Here is a 22,899-nt window from a genome sequence, read left to right as displayed (position 1 = left end):
GCTGAGGGAGGATGAACATCTATCCCATAATAACCCACATCAATGACCTGAAATTTGATCTTGTACTGTAATTGTAACATACATCATGTGTAATGGTCGACTGATATGGGTTTTTTAATGGCCGATGCCGATATCCAGAGAGAAGGGTGGCCGATAGGCCGATAAAATGCCAATATATCACACAATTTAATAAAGTAAAAACATTTATAAACTGTTATTTAGCACTATATTTACTCAATTTCACACAAAACTGTAACTTTGAAAAAATAATAAAAATAAAATAATATTGTAATTTAAATGGTAGATAGCAGTTTCTTCTGATTTTTGTTTAGTCATCCGATTGTAGTAATTTATTTCTGCATGAAGAAATTGTTAATGTATTAGGAAGAAGGAAATAACAGTACACACAGTAGTCCAGCAACCATAGATGGCATGTGCACATTAACAATCACATTTTCTCAAACAACACAGAATCAAACCAATTGCACATACAGTGAATAGTGAATATGACATTTACTCATAGCACACGGGAAGTGCTTTTACTTTGAAGTTGCACTCACACGCTCATGTGGATCCAGCGAGAGCAGCAGCAATCAGCTGAGAGTTTAAATGCCGTGGATCGCCTGCTTGGATTGACACAGAGTGAGAGGAACTTTTGATCCTGAAGTTTTGATTCTGGCTGTTGGAATTTGTGCTTCAGAGTAAGATATTAGATGAGCACTCGATGGGAAGAAAACGCTAGATTTTTGTGAAGTTTGTGAATTACATCTGTTTAAAACGAGATATGTGCATATTTGCAGACAGTATATGATTTTACTTTTACTGATATTTGCCTTTTTATTATTAGACAAGAAAGTTCAAAGTTACAGTGAACTGTTGAGGAGAGGCTGATCAAAAATGCTTTAGAGGAAGTAATACAAGTGCTCCACAGGATGCTGTGTGAGGTTTGTGTATTACATCTGTTTAAATGAGGTATTCACAGACAGTATATATGATATTAGTTTTATTGATATTTGCCTTTTATCATTAGACAAGACATTTAAAATTTACTGGGAACTGTTGAGGAGAGAGAGGGAGAATGAAACAGGTGAGCTCAAACGCGTCTGCTGCGGCTCTGATATGCTGATCGTTTAAATGACACTGTGCTGCACACCGGTCTATTATTGTAGTAACACGATGGCACATAACAACAAACAAACTGTGACTGGTCATTTACAAGTCTCAGGTGGCTCCTTCACAAGGAAGCAGGTGATTCTCGGCACCCTTGCGGCCTTAAGAAATTAACCGGCCAAACGAGAAAAATTATCGGCCGATGCCAATAATTGAAATATTTTGAATATCGGCAGATTTATCGGCCTCTGCGATAAATCGGTCGACCACTTATGTGTGTGAAAGCTCTGACAAATTGTTGTTCGATTTTGGTTGTGTGGAATCCTTGTGGATCATTCATTTCAAGGCTAAACCACATGGAAATCTAGTTGGGCTTTTTGGGTCTCTCTTGGCCCTCAGTCTGTTCCTCATGGTGGCTTGATGTAGTTTTTGCTGGTTTGTGGTTCAGGCTGTCCAAATTAATCTCGGATGTTGTTTGCATTTGGACATTTACAGTATTCACTCATTCTGATGTTCTTGTCTTTGGAGGCTTTTAGCCCAGAAGATGGAACATTCAGGTCCTCTCAGTTTACGAGTGTCAGGTCAGACTTCCTCTGCATGTACTCTGCTGCTCTCACACCTTGATAAAAGCAGCAGTGGTGGAGGATATTTGTTACAGACTTTCATATATATAGTTTAAAGAATGAAAGAAGAGCATTGCTTATTTTGTGTGGGTGGGGGGAAAATAAAGTGAGAAAAAGAAAGACTTCCAGCAGAGTCCTACTGACTTATTACATGAGCATCTGTTTGGTTTTCCCATCACAAATGAGGCTGGTCATACAGGTTTTTTTTTTTAATTTTTAATAATTGACCGTTCACTAGCCCAACCTTTTAAAGTGTTTCTGTCTAGTCCTATCTTAGCAACTGTTGCCGTCCGCCATTTCTCTAGCAAGTGTTTGCTTTTTTCCAATGAGAGTCTACGGGAGTGATGTGAGTTTGCGTAGTTTTAAGTGGAATTCTATAGAAATTGTCAAAAATATTTAAAATAAAATGTAGTTACCCGGTCACTTGTAATAGTGACATGAGTAGGGCCCTATGATTTTTATGATGCGGAAAACCTGAACAGAATTGTGGAATCCAGTCATAAAAACAGCATAGAAATAGAAATCCTGGAATTTTTTTTTTTTCACCCAATTTGGAATGCCCAATTCCCAGTGCGATTTTTAAGTCCTCATGGTGCCGTAGTGACTCGTCTCGGGTGGCGGAGGACGAACCATATTATAGCGACCACGAGGAGTTTACCCCATGTGACTCTACCCTCCCTAGCAACCGGGCCAACTTGGTTGCTTAGGAGACCTGGCTGGTCACTCAGCACGCCCTGGGATTCGAACTAGCGAACTAGCGAACTCCAGGGGTGATAGCCAGCATCTTTACCACTGAGCTACCCAAAAATGTCCTGGAAAATAATTATTTGTCCTAGAAAATATTTTAAACTGTTTGAGGTTTTTGTTTTTATATTTGTTTGTTTATATTTTCGCGGGAGTTTGGCACGAGTCTATTGACAGTGAGTGCTTGAAGCGGTTCACATGCTCCTCTACAAATGAGCTGCTCTGGTTGACGTCTGCGGTGCGGCTCAGCGATGCTCAGAGTTCAACTGAATGACACACAAATGTGCCATTGATGATATTTAGCCTGTATGTTCACTTACAATTCAATTATTTGGGCATTAAAATGTGACTGGAATGTGAAGTGCACTCTAATAATCACAATCAGACGATTATTTAATAGTTGCGAAAGTCCTAACCTCTTGTGTGTTTTTGCTTAAATATTACAACTGTGTGGCACATAAAATATCCTGGAAATGTCCTGGAAAATTGTGCCTTGAAAAGTGTGGGAACCCTGTGAATGTATTAATGCACAATGAATCAAAGTAAAAAAAATAAATATATTGTAAAACTGTATTGTAAAATGTCATATACAATGTAGTATTAATAAATAATAGTAATAATAATAATAATATATAAATAGTAATTACATTATACAGTATATACACAATATCTCACAAGCAAGAGTGCTTTTGTACTGAATAAAAATGTTCATCAATACTTTCATTAATATTGTGATGTCATTGTGCAGCAAAAAAATAACTTTTTTGGAATGTGCTGTTGGGATCTGCAGGCACTTCATTTGATAAAGTAATGCAAAAGTATTTTTTATTTTATTTTTTCAATTTGATTTAAGTTTTATGAATTCATTTGATTAGACAGTTTCTTATGTTAAACTTTAATTAAATATTTTCTGAAAAAATAAAATGGACAACACAGGATTTGGGAAGAAATAAATCGATTTCATAGGACGTTAAATGAGGTACCCAGAGAGGATACACACAGTGCTTTTTTTCTCTGAATGAAAAAAATAAAAAAATAAAACTGTGTCAGCTCTCATGTCCAATGAACATGTATAACATAACATCAGTGAGGACAGCTACATTTTTGCTCGAAGGTAAATTAAAGCTGATAACTTTAATTAATTTATGTATTCATTCAGGTCTTGTAAAGGTGATAATAAATAAAGAATTCACAGCATCAGTGAGTGTGTTATGAGACATCATAAACTGTTCTGTTCACTAACACTAATGTTATCAGGTGTGTAATCACTATGAAATGACACTTCTCTTTTCAAGTGACTGTGATAACCGTTTGCCTTTAATCAGATTCACAGTCTCCGCAGTGTTCATTCAAATTACTGTGTAATTTAAGAATTTGTTTTACAAAAAATGTCAGCTAAAAATGCCTTTTAATGTCACTCTTCATTCCTGCCTGCGTTAGAATATTTACCCATTCCGTTTATAGGAATATTTTGCCAAAAACCTCACCGTTCACTGCAATCTCAATTTATTCATATGCAAAGTTCTGCAAAGCTTGTCAGAGCGAGCAACAGTCACCAAGCGGAGCGGAGCTTATCGAAGGGTCACTTATCACAAGCTTGCATCTACCCAGCTGGATTCATGTTCCTGCAACCCATTTCCCCTCATAGGGTTAGCAGAACAGTGTGACTATTTTATGTGTTGCAATCACAAATGAGTTATTAATGTAAAATGGTATTCAGGGAAAGGCCTGATGTACTTTTTTACTGGAAGTGTGAGCACTGCAAGTAGTGCTGAAGCACCATTTCTGACCTTCCTGTAATTCTGTATGTTTAAAGAAGTGGTTTGGTTCTGCAGCAGGGACAGAATTTAACCAGGCTCAGTGCAAAATGCCACCTAAAGTAATAAATGTGTCCCATATATTTACAATGTGAGTGTGTGAATTTCTCTGTTTTGATCTGTTGTCTAACATTTAGCTTTTATTTCATATTCAATTCTAACCCTATCTAGTTACGGGTTTAGTCACACCATACTGATTCTGACCTGCATTTGCAGTCTCAAGGTACAATTTTGTTTAATGTTGAGCTAATACAATGTTTCTTTTGATAAAAACCAAAACCCCAACTAAAATCTCCACAACTTAAAAATGTAGTAGTAGAGTGCAACAGTGCCTGTCCACTTTTTCAGCCTCTTGGTTCTGGAAGTATTTTTAGGGATGCACCGATCCGATACCTGGATCGGTATCGGCTCCAATACTGAAGCTTTTAGATGGATCGGGTATTGGTCCGACGAGCCCAATCCAAATCCAATACTGTGTGTTAGTCATGTTTGTTACTATCAAGCTCAAAAAATGACATAAAAGAACATAAAAACACCATTAAAGCAGTTCATATGACTCGTGTATTTTATTCAAAGTCAATTGAAGACGTGTGATAGCTCTGTGAATCACAAAAGGCTGAGTTTAATAACTAAATATAAAGTATACGCAGCGCCAGCAAACTCACGCACAGGCTGGTGATGCACTCGCGGCTATTTTTATTGGATATTTGAGCGCTACTCAAGAACAGCATCTCAGATGTAGATGCTCAATAGTTCGGTTCACTTATAATATGCATTTAGAACGGCACCAGAGGTGCATTTTACCAGAATTTGAATAAAAAGCGAATTACACTGTGAACTTGCCTATAAACAGACACATACAGGACTTCCTGGAGAGTTCAGAATGTCGAAATAAAAGTGTGAGGGTTTAAAAAGTACACAATTTAAATATATTACTGTTGTATTTAAAATTAAAATTTAAAAGTCAATAATAATAAGATTAATAACAATTTATTATTATTATTGTCATCATTAGTATTTGTTTACAATTTATAACAATATTTAAGTTGAATGGGTTCCAAAAAATAACTGTGTGAATGAAAAGTGGACTGATGTCTTACAACTAAATTGAACAAAAAAGAGATCTGAATCCTTTAAGTCCAGATACAAGTTTTAAAAAGGTTTCTTTTCTACTGATGACTTATACTGGAATTTCTGTTAATTTTGCTGCTACATTATCCAGTATACTAGTTAATAATAAAGTTTCTCTTAATAAACTATACATTTATATTGAAATAATGTGTAGTTAGAGGTTTGTGTTTCTTTACATATTAAAGAGTACTCCCTATTAGTTCCACACAATAATGTAAAGATATTCTAAACTGATTATGCAAAAAAACAACACTGGTATCGGATCGGGATCGGTATCGGCCGATACTGAAATTTCTGATATCGGCATCGGATTGGAAGAGAAAAAGTGGTATTGGTGCATCCCTAGTATTTTTCCCATTATTGTTTTTTTCCCATAGGGATTGAGTTGTAAGCCATGAACCAAACCAGCCAGCTCTGGGGTGAATCACAACATTACATACTGTATGTATTTGCAAATCTGATCAAAAGATGAAGGTACAAGACTGTGTACCATGAAGCATTGCAAGAGGAAAAATGATGGAAAAATATTACTAAATATATATATATATATAAATATTAAGTTAAAGTTGTGTATTGTAAGTATAGAAACAACATAGGCTACTTTGATTTAATTGAAAAATATTCAGATACAAATAGAAAAGTAGTTTGAGAGTTCATATTGCGTTGTTTTGCGCACTTTGTTGTCCTTGATTCTCTGATTGGTGGATTTACTTCCTCAGGATAATGGGTAGTGTAGTTTTTCAATAAGAGTTTCTGTCATAAACTACAATAAAAGTTGAAATAATGCAAACTGATGGCTTCAGCAAAAGCATATCACTGATTAACAACCACACATCTGTATTTAAAGGCTTATAAGTTAAGGAAAAAATTAATGGGGTTTTTACTTCTGTACTGCTGTGCAAAATCTACTGTGATGGTAGATCACAGGGACCAGTATAATCTAACATAGGGACCGGATGATTATAAAAAAATGTTTCCTTAATAAAATGTAACAAAATATTGTCCTTTATTGTCCGGTATTTTTAAGTTAATTTCTGACACTGTTGATTTTCTGATGCATTGCGATCTTCATTTATCGAACTCCCAAGATCGATCTTTTACTCTCTGCACAACCGCCTACAATGAGGAGTAACTGAGATATGAGACTTCACGCTGTGATTATAAAAATGTCTGCCATTTATAGCCACTGGCTGGTAAATGTTCAGATTTCACTCACCAGTGATTGTGTAGTATAGTAGAGGTGAAGTTCAGCAGTGAGATCCTTTTGAGAGTAAAAGTTGTTCCGTGTAATGTGTGTCCAAAGACGAGATCCACACAATTCAATGTGTTCTTTATAGTCAGTTTTTGAAAAAACAATAATAGAAACATTCAATTCTAATCACACATAGCATAGGTGAAGAAAAGAAGCCACTGAAGTCATCTCCCTTTAATATGTGCTTATTTACAGATGCTGTTTACAGAACTGCTGTTTTTGTTTTAAACAGACTATGAAAAACGTTTAAAATATAATGAGTAAAATTTAATATTTTCGTAATGTACCTAGTTAGAAGGTCTCCTATATAATTAACAGCATTATCTGGGAGATAATTTGGTGATTGTCAGCTGAGATTGAGTGGTCAGAGCCCATCGCCTTGCTGAAAATCCTTGTGGGTCACAAGCCAACAATTATAGATCAAAAGCTCTTTATGAACTTTAGCTGTTATCCTAATCTCATTCTCTTCCTCTTTTGATTCTGGTTGCATCTGTTGCCTGGTGGAATCTGGTCATCTCTTCATCACTGTCCATCTATTCTTCTGTGGAACAACATGATCTGAATGCTCTCCAAAGTAGCAGTAAGTATGCATGCAATAATTTAAAACTCCTCAACAACATGATTATGACTTTCTTTGCACCTTAAATGAGTATAGGTTCAGATATTGAATGTTATTAGTGGTGTTTTCTATACCAAACATGACTATTGCTATTGCTCATATTTAGCATTAGGGATTTGAACAAACCCCTACAAAGTATCAAACTTCGGTGCGTAACTTATCCCGCTCTGTTTGCATTTAGACTAGTATTGAAGGAAAGGACCTTAATATCATATAGACCTGGGGTGGGCTCTTTAGACTTGGGCCAGTAAGCAACCACCCAAAGCACCCTATCAGCTGCATAGCAATGTGTTGAAAACCACTCAGAACATTTTTGAAACCGCATAGCAATGTCCAGACAACCACCATCAACACCCTAGCATGGTGATGGTGACGTTTGTATGGGAAGGACCACTCATATTTTCTTCAGAAAAAGTAAAATTCTAGTTTGCTTTCTGTCTTAATCTTACAGTGAAATAATCTAAATAAAAATTACATTAATGGCCAATTTACTTTAACTGCATGTAGTCGTGGAGCGTGGCCACCTATACGTTTCTCATTTGAAGTGTTTTGTCAGACAGATGTGGCTGGCTGTGACTGTGTTTGGTTTTGGTCTACAGCAACAGAAGAACCTTGAGGGGTACGTGGGGTTCGCCAACCTCCCCAACCAAGTGTACAGAAAGTCAGTGAAGAGGGGCTTTGAGTTCACTCTCATGGTCGTCGGTGAGTAACTTCGATCCTGTTTATCCAACTGCTGCCCACTGAATGCTTCTCTTTCCCTCTGGCAAATACCAACTCATTTGTCATATAATGGACTGATAACCAAATAGCCTTAAATGACCCTTTTGGAATCTCTTTCGGACCATTTAATGGCACTTTTCCACTGCACGTTACGGTTCGACTCGACTCTGCTCGCTTTATTTTTCTGAGCTTGCTTTTCCACTGCAGTTTAGTGCCGCCTCAACATGGGTGGGATTATAGGCTGATCGTCATAGTTGCGCCACCCCTACTGCCGTGATATCATCTTAAACACGACACAAACATTACTGACCATAAACAATAACACGACCGCTAGCTGTTAGCTACTAGCTCATTGTGCTGCATAAAGCAGCTGGTGATTTTACACAAGTGTAACAGTGAAATTGGCCCGGTTGTTTTAGAAGCAAGCTTTCCAGTAGCTGGTCAACTAAATAAAGTGAAGCTTTCAAGCAGAATATAGAGTTAACGTAACAAAACGTACCATCCTCCATCGTGGTCTCCAACAACGCTGAGTCCAGGGCACTCTCCCTCCAATTGCTTGCCGGTCTATTGCCATAGATAGCGTCCATTTGATCGAACCACTTCCACTTTGTTCTGTTTGAACCACTCCGGCTGTTGTGGTCCTTGATGGTTCTGTAGTCACTTGAGTTTTTTTTAACTTTTCCCTACACTGTTGGTAGGTCCGGTGGTAGCCGTGTACGGCCAACAGCTGAGACTTTTTTGTTTCGCGTCATTTCATTCGTCGCTAACGAGAGGAATGTCTGCACCTCGTTTATTGACTGCAGCGTGGTTTTGCGCACAGCCGTTTCTTTTTACAATTCGAAAGTCGTGTGAACAAATGATATTGCTGTCGCTATTGCTAACTTTAAAACTAGTGGGTTGATGTCTCGTGTCGCAAATCCAGTGAAGCTGGTAGTGACGATTCTCTCTGACCAATCAGTGATCTGCAGGGTTTTGACGTCACATTTAGTATCGGTTTGGCTCGCTTGGAACCTCGACCGAGGTGGTACTAAAAAAAGTATCAGGTACCAGGTACTATCCACAGAGGAAAACCCCTAAAAAGCGAGCAGAGTCGAGTCGAGTTGAGCTGTATTGTGCAGTAGAAAAGCCCCATAAATTTTGTTTAACTTTTGATGGACTTTTTAAAGGGATAGTTTATTTACTCTCCCTCATGTCGTTCCAAACCCGAATGACTTTCTTTCTTCTCTGGAACAGTAAATAAGATTTATTGCACAATGTCCAGAGTGCTGTTTTCCATATAATGAAAATAAATGGGTACTTGAGTTGTCGAGCTCCAAAAAAAATGACACGAAAAAGCGCAATACTAGCACCATAAAAGTGGTCCATACAGCTTGTGCACTTTATTCACTTTATGCGCTTGCAGTCAATGCTAATATGGTGCGTTCCACCAAATTTGACGTGATGTCAAACATCATTGGTTCTCTTGTGTCTAATGTCACACTTGGCACAATGCATTCTGATGCGACATATTTGAATTGAATGAGATTTGAGAGCAATGAAGGAAAGGAGAAGATTTACATTGGCTTGAATATCAGTGTGTTTCTCATATATTTTGTTTTTTTTATAATTTTTTTTTTTTTTATTTTTTTTTATTTTTTATATAGCTTACAAATTGTAGTGAAATATTTTTTTATTGGAACTGTAATGGTACTTTTATGTAATTTTTGGACCTTAACACCCCCTTCATTAATTTTCGCTCTGTGGAAAAGTACTCTAGACAAGGAGGAAACTCATGCTTGTTTAGAACGACTTGAAAGAGGGTAAATGATGGCCAAATTTTCATATTAGGATGAACTATTCCCTTTAATAACTGTTTGAATTTTGCAACATATGGAACAAAGCTTGAGAATAAAATGTTAATGAAAGCGTTGTGTTCAGAAAAGGGGGGCTAGTGACCCAGCATGCAGCGGTATGTGGATTATACACTCTCATGTGTCTAGCGGTATAGAGTTTCACATGGGCAGCTTCATGCCAGGCATTGGCAGCTGTCTGCTGAAATGCATTAGTGATGGATTTCACAGAGCAGAACAGAACGAGGGAGCAGGGCTCGAAGAAATGCGCATTCAAAACAAATGTGCTTCCCATTCTCTGATGGAGACGGGGTTTTTCCCCTCCTTTGGAATGTGTGTGTGTGCGTGTGTGTTGCTGCCCTAGTGGGTGGGAAGTTTCCTGTAATCTCATTAATTCAGCCTGGCCTGAAGTCTCTTTTCTACCTCCACCTTCAGCCCTACACACTCCAAACAAAACATAACCTGAAACTGACACTAACTAGGGTTACCTTGTGTCCTGCACACTCCAGAGGTAATCCAGAGCAGAAGCTGCATTGGGCCTGAAATGTCGGTATTTCACAGTTCTATCTCCACAGGGTTTGGGAGGAGTGTTCATGTCGCTACGCCCTGAAGTTTCCCCCCCTCTGCTTCACACTGGGTAGGAAACTGGCTTTTAGATGGCAATTTACTGTACAGCATTTAATTAGAATCATAGAGTAATTGAGGAAGTGCAGTGACTGTCAAACAGGTCCAGCTCTTGGCTGATAAAAGGGGAGTTTACACAGCACCAACAATCTCCATCATCCAGCAGTTTGTGTGGATTACACTCATAGTGAAATACATGTGCATATGCTGTATATAACTTACCTTACACTGCATAGACATGTTTTTTTCCCCCTGGCCAGCAGTCCTCCAACTGACTTCTCAGAATGAAAAAGTTGTCTTGTATTGAATACATGCTTTGACCATGTTAAAACATATTAATTGCATTGCGTTAAGCATATTTAATTAATTGCATATTTTAATATCTTTGTCTCTCACAGTGACCATGACAAAAACCAACCTTAAGATGCAGATTTTGTTGTTTAAAATGGTCCCAGTGGGATATATTCAGGGGTTTTCTAGAGTTTCAGACCAGTCAGTTGACTGACGGTGTGGTGGAGTCATGTGGCTTGTAAAAATCAATATGTAACACTGATTAACACATTTACCAGAGCTTGTAAGGATTTTCCTTGATCTTGGTTTGTGTAGCAGCAGCTATGTCAAATACACTGTATACAGTATATACTTTAGTTCGATTCACAAACAAATTATTCTTATGAGCCAGTTCTTTTAATGTATTAGTCAAAAAGACTGCATTTGAACCGGTTCCATTTGTAAAAAAATAATACAGTAAACAAATGATTTTCATGACTTTCAGTTCCGTTTGCGGTTCTTAAAGGTGTTGGAAGATATTTTTTTCATGGAAAAGTATGCAAAAATGTTTCCAACTCTCTTAAAGATATTAATGAAATAAGTGTCTCGAGATATCTCACCGGTCTCTGTGACAGCTGTGGAATTTGTATATAGCAAGCAAAAATGTGTCCGCGGACATTGACACTTTTCACCTGTCAATCATTTTGCTCGTTCTCATAGTTTTGTATTTGAAGCGAATCATTGAGGCTGTGATTCATAATGTTTGTCAGTTGAGGGTGCTATTGTTCCACTGTTGAATTTGACAGCCACAGGAACAAACATTGCTGCTCATTTTCTCTGTTTTGGTCTCGCTTACAGTTCCGATCAACATAGCAGTCGTGACAGTGATGAGACAGAACCAATTTACAATAACATCAAATTAACACCGCACAATTTAAACATCTGATATACACATGTTTCACAGTGGAGCATTCCATTGTGTTTTTTTTTTTTAGTTCAGTGTAATGAAGGGCTCGACTTCTTTCCAGAATCTGGACCCAGCACCGCAAATCATATTCAGTCTACCTAGGGAACTTTCCTTGCTTTGTCCATGTTTTACAAGTGCTGTTGCATTGCTGAAGTACAGTCTGATTCCTGAACAAATGACTCTTAGGAGCTGGATCTTTTGAATCTAAAGCGCAAAACTATTCAGCGGGGCCAGTATAGTCCAATTTAGGGCTGTTGTTATCGATCATCGAGTAATCTGATGACTGTTCTGATGATTGATCAAGATTAATCGGAAAAATTATTTAATAACCCAGTCACGTTTGGCTAAAATGCATATATTGGCCTGTGTTCTGATTGCGCTCTATGTTTGAATTAATGACAACAAAACAATTGTGCAAACAATATCTAAAGCCAACAGACACTCAAACAGATCTATAATATAAAAACTTATATAATTCCAGTTGACAGACATGGGCTTCTCCTGGTGTGCCCAATTCTTTTTTTTCAATGCAAGATCTACTTTTCTTTAACTAGTTCAACACAATCTATCCATTTCAGTTTAGAAATCAAATATGGGAAAACAGGCTGTGGAAATAAAATATTTTATATTTTAGGAAACAATGTCACCCCACCAATCACGCTTATTGAGTTATATTCATGGTTAAACTATTTTATGGACATATAAAAGCCATTTAATTTAGTTGTTTCTTTTTTTAAACTATTACTTAAATGCAACACAGAATACAATATTTACAGTAATAGCATCATTTAGAGATGTTTTTACTTTCTTGCGTTGAGCTGCCGTTGCTGGCATTGTTGCTCGTGCTACATACTGCCCAGATCACAAAAGCTTGTCGCTTGCCACGTACCATGTAAAATGACTTTGAGCCTCTGGAAATTCAGTTCTTTCTTAAGTAATAACTCAAAATCATTTAACATGCGAAGACTGGCCGTTTCTCCCTCCGGCAAGCCTGTTTCATATTGTGTCTGCAGGGCGGGAGACGTGCAGCTGTGTGGCTTTAATGGCTCACATTGAGGTTTGACTGACAGCATGCAGATTTACAGCCTTATTCTGTAAATAAAGTTCCCTGGGTTCCTATGTTTAGTTTTACATGTGATAATGGCCATAAACTGTGGTGGGGAATTACAAACTTAATCAACATTAAATCTAATTTACATGTAGAGGAAGATAGAATTGACATTCATGTGGTAATTTGCATGGAACAGAACTTAAACCACAATTTGCTGAAAATAACCTTCTTAGATCGTCTGTATTCTGTCAGATTGACTGAATAAAGTGTTTGTGTGTTCGTCACTGTGTGTGTAACAATGGATGTCCAATGGATGACTTATTACTTGACAATAATTGATGTTGCTTCATAAAAGACTGCATTGCAAACGATTGTGTTGATAAATAGATTTAGAGAGCATTCCATTGTGTTTTTTGTTGAGTTCAGCGTGTAACGAAGGACTCAACTTCTTTCCAGCATCTGGACCCAGCACTGCAAATCATATTCAGTCTACCTAGGGAACTTTCCTTGCTTTGTCCATGTTTTACAAGTGCTGTTGCATTGCTGTAGTGATGTTATGATATTTCAGGTCGACAGAGAACTACATTGTTATTTCAAATCTAGAGTGAAGTGCTCTCACATAACTTAAACTTCTTGCTGTTACAGTATGTTCTCAGATCTTCGTCTGTAGACTGCATCACTTCTTTCTTATTTTCGATTTGCCGATTAAATAAAAATGAATGAATGATAAAATATAAACACACAATTTCCAAAAATCTGTTAAAAAAGGAACTGTTAAGGAACTAGATTCGTTAAGAGGAATTGGAACCGGAATCATTCAATTCTTTTAGATTCCCATCCCTACAACCTCTCGAGTTTGAATCAGTCAAAACAAATGATTTGCTGAACCTGAGCGGTAACTGAATTAACACAACTCTCTATGGACATGACCGAATCACCATTGGATAGTAAATTTTAGTTTTTACTCACCGTGGCTGATTTCTTTTGATTTTCCCATGATGTCACACAAAGAGGCACTGAGTTTGAAGGTAGGCCTTAAAATACATCCACAGGTACATCTCCAATTCAGTACAAATCCTATCAGAAGCTAATTGTCTAAAGGCTTGACATCATTTTCTGGAATTTTCCAAGCTGCTTAAAGGCACAGTTAACTTAATGTATGTAAACTTCTGACCCACTGGAATTGTGATTATCTAAAATATAGAAATATTATTTTTTAAGACATATCACCCAGCCCTAGTATTTACATATTTATTACACTTACTACATTATTACATTTTGTTGAATGTTTTTATATGCACTTGTGATTTACATTGATTTTACATTGACATGAATAACACACACTAAATTGGTACTGTCTCTTTAAGACAATGGCTGCTGCGCGTGCAAGTGTTTATGGTTGAATGAGCGCAGTGCACATTACCGAGAGAAGTTGTAGTTGTTCTTACCTCATCCGTGCAATGTGTTACTAGTATTAATGTTTATTTTTATCTTTTTGATCACCAATTGACTGTAAATAACTTATTATTAAAAGAGACATGAAATGAAAATGGGGTGCATGGATCTCATCTTTGGTCACAAAATGCACGGAACGAGCCAAAATAAAACTTTTACATCCATAATAAGTATTGACTTGCTTGTACAAATATTTATTGTACAAGTTCTCAAATTTAAATCTACAAGCTCTTAAGGTTTGCGACACTTTTACCTTCCAACAGCCATTCAACAGGGCAGGCGTATTACTGGTCTGTGTACAGTCAGTCCGTGGAAAAGTGTAGTCAAAGAAGGTCAATTTCCTTCAGAGTACTCGCTCACGAGACACAACACGCTGTAAAAGACTGAATCCAGCTTCATAATCGCCAGTTTCTTATGCAGTAAATGGATCTCGGTGCTTCGCCACTACACAACTCAACTGGTGAGTGAAATCTTAATATTTACTCGCCACAGACATATGTTAGTCGCATAGCGCAAATTTTAGTTGCATATGCGAGTGATTTACTTGTTATGTAGAGGGCTGTAACATCTGATTCAATGACTGGATGGTTTTAAAACATGTAGTATAAAATAGACATTCACAAAAGAGTTTTGTTTTAATAAATTATATTATATTAAAAACATTTAAATAATAATATGCTACAAAAACTGTATTATTTTTATTCATGTTTTTGTTTACGACCAATTTTCAGGGCAGAGGGGAATTCTACCGGAAACAATGCCTTGTAGTTGAGCTTCTGTGAGATTCAATTAAATTTGAACTCTCCATACTACTCATAGTTTTCCATCTTCCAACTGGCCCACTTTCCTGCGTTCTGTTAATATTAATGTTAATAAGTTCTTCGGATGAGTTCGCGGAGCGCCCTCCCAGGCTCGAGCTTTTCCTTCTTCCAGCTCCCCCCGCCCCATCATGCGATGGGGAGTTCCTTTTGGAATAAGCCCCCCTGGTTTACACAGCTGTGGGATATTTCCTTTAAAGGAAGCGAGTTGGACTCTCACCGATCCGCCTGGTGTGGTTTGGGCTGAGCTGGGCGGCTGCACCTCGCTCTGTTCCGGCTTTTTTTATAATGCCTCTTTTTGATTGCAACAGCAAAGTAGTATTTTACTGTGTTTTGAGCTGGTTTGTTGTTAAATACAGAAGGTTAGATGGATGCTTGTCGTTTTTTTTTTTGTTGTTGTTTTTTTTGTTTTTTTTTACACATAGGATTTGAAACAGCACAAACAGTGAGTCTGAGTTTAGAATGCAAGAAGACCGGGCGGGTTGCAGATACCACAGTTTTGCATTTTTGGGCAGCTGACAGGAAAGCCGTGATCTGTCATCATGGCTGAAACTGGCAGAGTTAAATAAAGGACTTGGTAATTAGCTGTAGTGTTAACTCCCCACAGTCTGATGTATTCCAGGGCTCGACATTAACACTTGTTCGCTTGTCCAGGACAAGTGAATATTTTTAAGGGGCAAGTGAAAGAGAATTTTACTTGTCCGACCAGACAAGTAGCCTGATTAAAACATCAATAATGAAAATATAATTGGCTATATTTGTGCCTAGGACTGTATCACTTACAAAGTTTATACGTAGTCTTAACTAGCGATCTTGCTGCACGCTGTTTTACTGACAGATGGCACATGTGTGTGCGGACTTTACATGCGCGTGTGCTCAGAGATCTCGCGCTAATGCGGATACACGCCTAAGCAGTCAAATACACTTCAAAATTCCTGCCTATCTTGGTGAGGTATTCATGTAAACACAGTGAGTTATGTCTTAAGTGAATGTAAACAGCGGAGAAAAAAGCAGATTTGTAACAATGTCGGACTTGTAAGTGTTATAATCTAATGAACCTGCTGCTGTCTCTGTGTTGTTAATATTAATCAAACAACCATAACAAGAAAATGAGAAAACACTCACTGCTCATGACTGAGAAACTTTAGTAGCTAAAAAAGTATTAATATATAGTATAATAGTATAAATATTATAATAATACAGTGAAGACCATTAGCCTACAGTAGTTATATGCCGCATTTCATTGTGAATGTTTACATGAATGATTGATACTGCTGTTAAAAACTTTTAAAGCTGTTTAAAAAGCCCTTTTTTCTTAATTTGTATTTTGTTCTAGTGTTTTTACTTTGTTCTGTTAGTAGTTTTTTTATTGTTATTTTAATACTGACAGTTTACTACTGTTAAATAGGCCATATTATTTGAGAACTTAAACAATTCTTAACAAATTAGTTAGTGTTAGTCTGTTATTTGGTATGATATTGAAGCTGATGTCAAAAATCATATTTCACTACAGACTACTGAAATTTTGGTATTATGACCATGAATATGTAGTTCATGGTAGATCTTGCTGCAATAACATGATGTAAAAGTAGATCTCATTACATAGAAGTGTGAGCACACCTGATGTAAATGATGGAGGCTTTTCTTTATTTGACTTCCATGTATCATAATTTAAAGGTGCTGTAAGCGATTTTAGCATTCTGAAGCTTTCACGTGACTGAGCTGTTAAATTAACCACACCCCCTCATTCCAAATCCCCGCTCTCCAAAGATAATTTTGAGATCAAAACCGAGTAAAAGAGCTGCATTGTTTGTTCTTGTGGTTGTCAAATTCAATTGGCGACAGTTGGGTTGTATGTGTTCATTTACAGTTTCATCAGATATCATCTTGTGAGTTATTGAATACATCTTTAGAGCATGCACCAGTGTCTCTCGCACTGCTTTTCACCCATTCTGTTTCTGATGAGCTCGCTGCACCACACGCAACAACAAACCCAGCGCGAGAGAGTTGTGACCAAATGACTCTTTTGAACCGGATCTTTTTCATGAATCACCCAAAAAGAACTGAGGGTTTGAACTCAGGAGCTCAGGTTAACAGTTTGAATCAGATTCACTTTCTCAGCGAATCAGCTGTCAGTTTGCTCACAACTGGGAGTGCAGACATTTCAAAATAAGAGTCCCGTGTGTTTTTCAACCTTCTTTATTATTAAAAGTCCCGTATTGTGTACCACTTTTTTTTCTTCTGGTAATTATTGATTGGGATTGGTGTAGCACAATTAACTGCATCTGGGATTTCATTCAATTTGCACTCTTGTTGTCTCTGTGTCTGGGGCCATCCAGTAACAGTAAAGAAAGACTAAGGAAATATTTTAAAACAATAATTAAAATAATTTTATATATGAGATTAAGCTTTTGACACTTAGGACAGTTGAGGGACTTGTTCACAACTATTACACAAGGTGCAAATATTCATTGATGCTCAAGAAGACAACACACTACTATATGCATACTATATGTAAATATCTAATGTAGCTTCTGAAGAGCAGTACTAAATAAAAATAAAAATATTTGATCTGTTATATTTGTATAAATTATGAAAGGGATGTGAACATTTATGAGACAAAAGGGAATGTAAACGTATTTTCTCAACTATATATACTGTTTATTAAACCTCTGATTAATGGGTTATCAGCTGTCATACTTTTCTTTGGCTTTCTAACTTGTTTCTGGACAGCAGTCTGAATCTAGAAAATCTGTGATTTGGTGACTAAAAACAGCCATTTGGCTCCTTAATGTTTCAGTTTAGAGTCATTTATTTTTAGTCTGGAGCCCTGTTTTTTTTTTTTTTTTTTTTTTTTTTTTCATGAAGAAAATTGCTTACAGCATCTTTTAAATGTCCTTTTTTCTCTCTGAACAAGTAACTTTTTTTTATTTGGACAAGTGAATGACATCACAATGCTTAATGTCAAGCCCTGTATTCAATAATAAGTATCTCTCTCCTGAATTGCTAAATTCAAATTTCTTTCTTACAGATTCAGTGCATGAATACTTCTAGGGTTAGTTCACCCAAAAAAATTTAAATTCTGTAATTATATACTCATCCTCATGTCATTTCAACTCGAATTATTTTATTTGTTCTGTAAAACAAAAAAGAAGAAATATAGCTGAATGTGATCGTGGCTGTCATGCTTCTAAAAGTGACACAAAATTAGGCATGCACCGATATGAAAATTTTTGGCCGAGACCGATTATTCAGATGCCAATATTTTGACACACCTTATTTTGTCATCAGATCACTTTTTTTGCTTTGGAATTAGCTGCTTTTTAAAAATGTACAAAGACATACAAAAAGTATTTTACATTTCTAACAATAAGTAAGGCCCAAATTTTATGAGACCCACAATGAAAGATAAATACAATACAAGATAAAAAAAAAAAATGAAAGAAAAGATAAATATAATGATGAATTGGGGGGGGGGGGGGGTTAATTTTGCACTTCTTTTGCTGTTCTAAACAGTAGAACTCTTTACATATGATTATAGAACATTACAAATTCATATTATGCATATTCGGTATTTACTTTTTCAAGTTCATTTATTTTGTTTGTATTTATATTACACAAAAAAAAACTATTATAAATTTATACAGTGAATAAATATAAATAGCCATAAATAAACCAGCTGTTTTTCATATTAGCATTTTCAAGCATTTTACAGTATGCCATTGGTTTTAATTTGGCCAATAATTGGCCGAAAAATAGCGGTGGCCGATACGTCGGTGCATCCCTTGAAAATAGCATCATAAAAGTAGTCCATATAAGTTGTACGCTATATTCCAAGTCTTCTGAAGCTAAACTGACTTTGTTGTCACATATATTGTAAAAAAATTGTGACCCCCGCAATACATTAGAACTTCAGCGAACACAGAAAGACTGAAAAACTTCAAACGCAATCTGGCAGTGAGTGCACAAGTCATATACTGCCTTTTTTTTTTTTTTTTTTTTTTAACTCAGCCTTGTCCTTCCCCCTTCACATTCACGAGGAAAGAACAGCATAAACAATTTGCTAAACGTCTTTTGTGTTTCATGGAAGATAGTTATATCAGTTTGATCTCTGGCCGACCTGCTTTCAGTATCATGTGTCTTACCGTAGTAACTCGACTGTCATGAGTTGCTCAGCAGCACTGGTTTCACTCCAGAGACGCAGCAGAAAGGCACAGCTTGCCACTCGTTGTCTACTTTTATTGTTTCACTAATTCATAATGACACTTAAAAGAAGACTGTTTTTCAGCCCCTGTTTTCACAAGACAACGGGTCTGTTTTCTAAGACCACATTCTGTGAGCAAAGCAAACTGTTCAAAATGTGTTTTGTTTTGTTTTTTTTTGTTGTTTTTTTGTTTTTTACTTTCTCTGGTCAGTCAGAAAAAAGGGGTTGTGTCTCTCCTGGCCATGAGTGGAAGACATCTCTGTTGTGATGGTGAGGTCACTGTTGCTCTGCCTCTTGGAAAATATTTAGCCTAGGATTTCAAAGAATCATTAGCCACTTTTCCACCATTGGGCTGAACGGTTCTGAGCACAGTAATGGAACGGATACAGTAGCATTTACATTACAAACTGTTCTCGGCACGGTTAGCTAACCATACTCAACCATTCTTAACTGTGCAGGTTGAATGGCTTTAGTATGAGTGACTCGTTTAGTGTATCTTCATGATTTTATTATTATGGTTTAACTAGTATTGTAGCCAACGATTATTGTTCTGCGTGCCTTTTTCGTCAAGGAAGTAGGTTACTAGCTCATTTCAACTCGAAATACATTGATATATTCTCATATTCTATTTTCATATTATACTTGTATAATATTTTGTCAATAAATATCCTTTTTAGCTTGTCTGGGAACTTTTACCTTTCTGCATGTTCGTGTCTGGTGGCAAACACAAGCCCTCAGCAAATGATGGAATACCTCGTGCCTTTCTCTCTTTCTTTCTATTTTACAACATGGTCCATGTCTTTGCTGTATGTTAGCAGAGTAAAACCAGGGAAAAAAGCAGTCCTAAAAAATGAAAAATGCATTTGTGCATGGAACTACTTTTTACGCAGCGGATCAGAATCTGCCTTGCTGGTTCAAAACAAATGATGCATCCAAGCCTCCGTTAGTAATTCAGAAATGTCACTTCAGAAATTGTATCACGGCTTGTGCTGGTTCTAACAAGTTATTGGAAAAACATAGATGGATGTGTGTGTGTGTGTGTGTGTGTGTGTGTGAGAGAGAGAGAGAGAGAGAGAGAGAGAGAGAGAGAGAGAGAGAGATGGAGTGTGTGCAATCACCTGTTGGCACTCCCAAGCAGAGATGCTGTCAGCTTTCTAAAGATCAGCTTTCTCAGTGGAAAAATAGCCGTCCAAGCGGTGGTATTTCCTCCTATTTCGCGGTAGACAGTGCGTAAGTGTCTTTCACTATAGAAACTGCAATCTTCTCCACCATTTTAAACAGCACATCCTCTCCAATGTAGAAAGTCCAGTAAGAATTCTGTAATTAATCTGTCTGTTGTGTGTCTCAGCTGTGATGAGCCGTAATGCTGAAGTTGTTCATTTAAAGCCATTTAAAGCTATTTCCTAGCTTTAGTAGTGTAGTAGTAATACAAGCGATCACGGAGCGCTGTTGTATGTAAACACTGGCTGAAGCGGATTCACTTCACGTCACCTAACTGACTCATTTTACACACAAAAATGATCTTTTGCCACCACCTGCTGGCTAACATATGTAATGTAAAAAAAAATACATGTAAAGAGACACACATACAGTAGCTATTAACACATCTGCACTGGTCTTACACTTTAGTTTAGAACGGCATGAATACAAGCGGAATGATACACACCGTGAAGTGCTGATGGAACGTCTCTCGTCCAATCAGATTCAAGGACCAGAACTAACTGTTTTTTGTATGTGTGTGTGTGTGTGTGTGTGTATATATATATATATATGCATATCCTATGAAACATTTTTGCATCAACTCCAGTGTGTTTACCTTCTCTTTTGGCATGACCGGAAACGCGCTGCATCGGCAGTGAGGGAGACCCGGGTTCAGATCCCACGTTGAAACCAGGAAGTAATCGCATTTGCATAATCATTGACGAGAACGATTCGGAAGTTTCCCCTCTAACATGACATTTTTACTCCACTGATGATCGGGTTTGGGGTGTGTGTTGGGAGTTCAGTTTATAAAACATGAATTCCTCTTCACTGTATTACAGCCTGTACAGCTGTAAAAAGCTAGCTTCACAACTTGCTTTTGGCGCCCCTCTGTGGACATTTCACTCGGAAAATGAAGCTCAGACATGCCCATACACCCAACAACATTTACCACTTTGGCTACTGGGGGCAGTGTTTAGAGTTTCAATTATTACAGACCATTTTTAGCTAAAGAAAAGTCAACTTGCTGTTTTCTATTTCACATTGAGACTTGAAATAGTGTCTTAAAAACGTGACACTCATGTGCAAGATGCTGAGAACACATTTGGTGTTTGGCGAGCGTTCATTTTTGAAGACATGAATGAGAAGTTTAGAGTATATTCACATTACTCTTTTCCATATAGTGAAAGTAAATGGTTATGGATGCTGTTGAGCTCTAAAAATCACCATAATTGCAGTCCAATTGACTTAAGTGCAGTATTCTAAGTATTTTAAAGAAATATGATCGTTTTGTGTAAGGAACAGACCAAAAAAAATAAAAATAAATATTGGAAAAGGTTTATGTTGCAATGGTAAGGTCTGTGTTGTTCTGCCCTTTTGTAAAATATTTAGGATTTGAAAGAGTGTTCTTTGTTGGAAGGTTCTCTCCCTGTTTTGAAGTGCGCAGTGGCTGGTTCTTCGGTTGGCTGTGTAAGTGGCACAGGGTTGGGCACTTGTTAAAGATCAGGATAGAAGCCCAGTGCTGCTCTGTGCCAGCATACACCCAGTTTCCTTCACACTGTCCTTATTGTTTCAGGTCTTACAGGAACCACGTTGCCACGCATCCAGTTGACGGATCGCTCTTGGATGCTTGGAGGAATTGTTCTGTGAAAAAGGCACTTGTTGTTGGAGACCTATGCATTGTGGGGGATAGGAAGTGTTTGGAAATCAAATGTCAGCAACCCTTTTGTTTAGCATGGACTGAGAACCTGAATGTTACTGTTTCAACAGAATAACAATGTATAATTTATTTCTTATAAAAAATAACTAAATATTTCTTTTGTTTTATTGTCCAAGGCAAAAATTGTAAGACTGAACACTTTGAGTAGCGCACCTCTTCTAAACAATTTGGAAGATTTGAGGTGTTTTTCTTGTTGCACAAACTTTGTGGGGTGAGATACACGCCAAGATGTAATACTTGGGCTAATGGGTTTGTTCAAATCCCAAACTCTTTAGTATGAGAAATAGTAATAGTGATGCTTGCTTTAGCAAACACCAGTAATAATGTAAACCATCATGTTTTTTTTTTGTTTGTTTTTTTTAAACTTTCACTGGTCTGTACTTAATCATATTGAGTCTGACTTTCAGACTGTTTAGATTTCTCTCCATGTATTAGCTAAATAGTTCTATTCTCTTGTGGTTTATGGCATTCCACAAATTTTATATGCCATCTACAATTCCCAGGCACGCAGGCAGGGAACGACCCCATATAAGTTCATGTGAAAGTTGATCAAATTAGTCCACTCCTCCAGACTGATTTCCTGTTTTCTGAGTCAAGTTAAAGGACTATTCCAGGTTCAGTATGGTTCAAGTTAAGATTAACTGATAGCATTTGGGGCATTATGTTGATTTCCACAAACAAATTGTTTTAACTTGTCCAAAAAAAAAAAAAAAGAGAGAGCAAAAATCAGGTTACATCATGGCAC

At 37.1% G+C, this 22,899-nt stretch overlaps 1 protein-coding gene across 2 annotated transcripts in view; it reads left to right on the top strand.

Annotated features, from left to right (window-relative positions):
- The window catches only part of LOC127420729 (septin-7), a 77,389-nt gene that overhangs the window by 5,401 nt on the left and 49,089 nt on the right, over positions 1–22,899 (top strand). For both annotated transcript variants that reach the window (XM_051663239.1, XM_051663238.1), the window contains exon 2: positions 7,899–7,998. In XM_051663239.1, the coding sequence (XP_051519199.1) occupies positions 7,899–7,998 (100 nt within the window). The remainder of the gene's footprint in view (positions 1–7,898; positions 7,999–22,899) is intronic.

The sequence above is a fragment of the Myxocyprinus asiaticus genome, chromosome 30 (genome assembly GCF_019703515.2).
Source record: "Myxocyprinus asiaticus isolate MX2 ecotype Aquarium Trade chromosome 30, UBuf_Myxa_2, whole genome shotgun sequence".
NCBI lineage: Eukaryota > Metazoa > Chordata > Actinopteri > Cypriniformes > Catostomidae > Myxocyprinus > Myxocyprinus asiaticus.
This window is presented reverse-complemented; position numbering and strand designations above follow the sequence as displayed.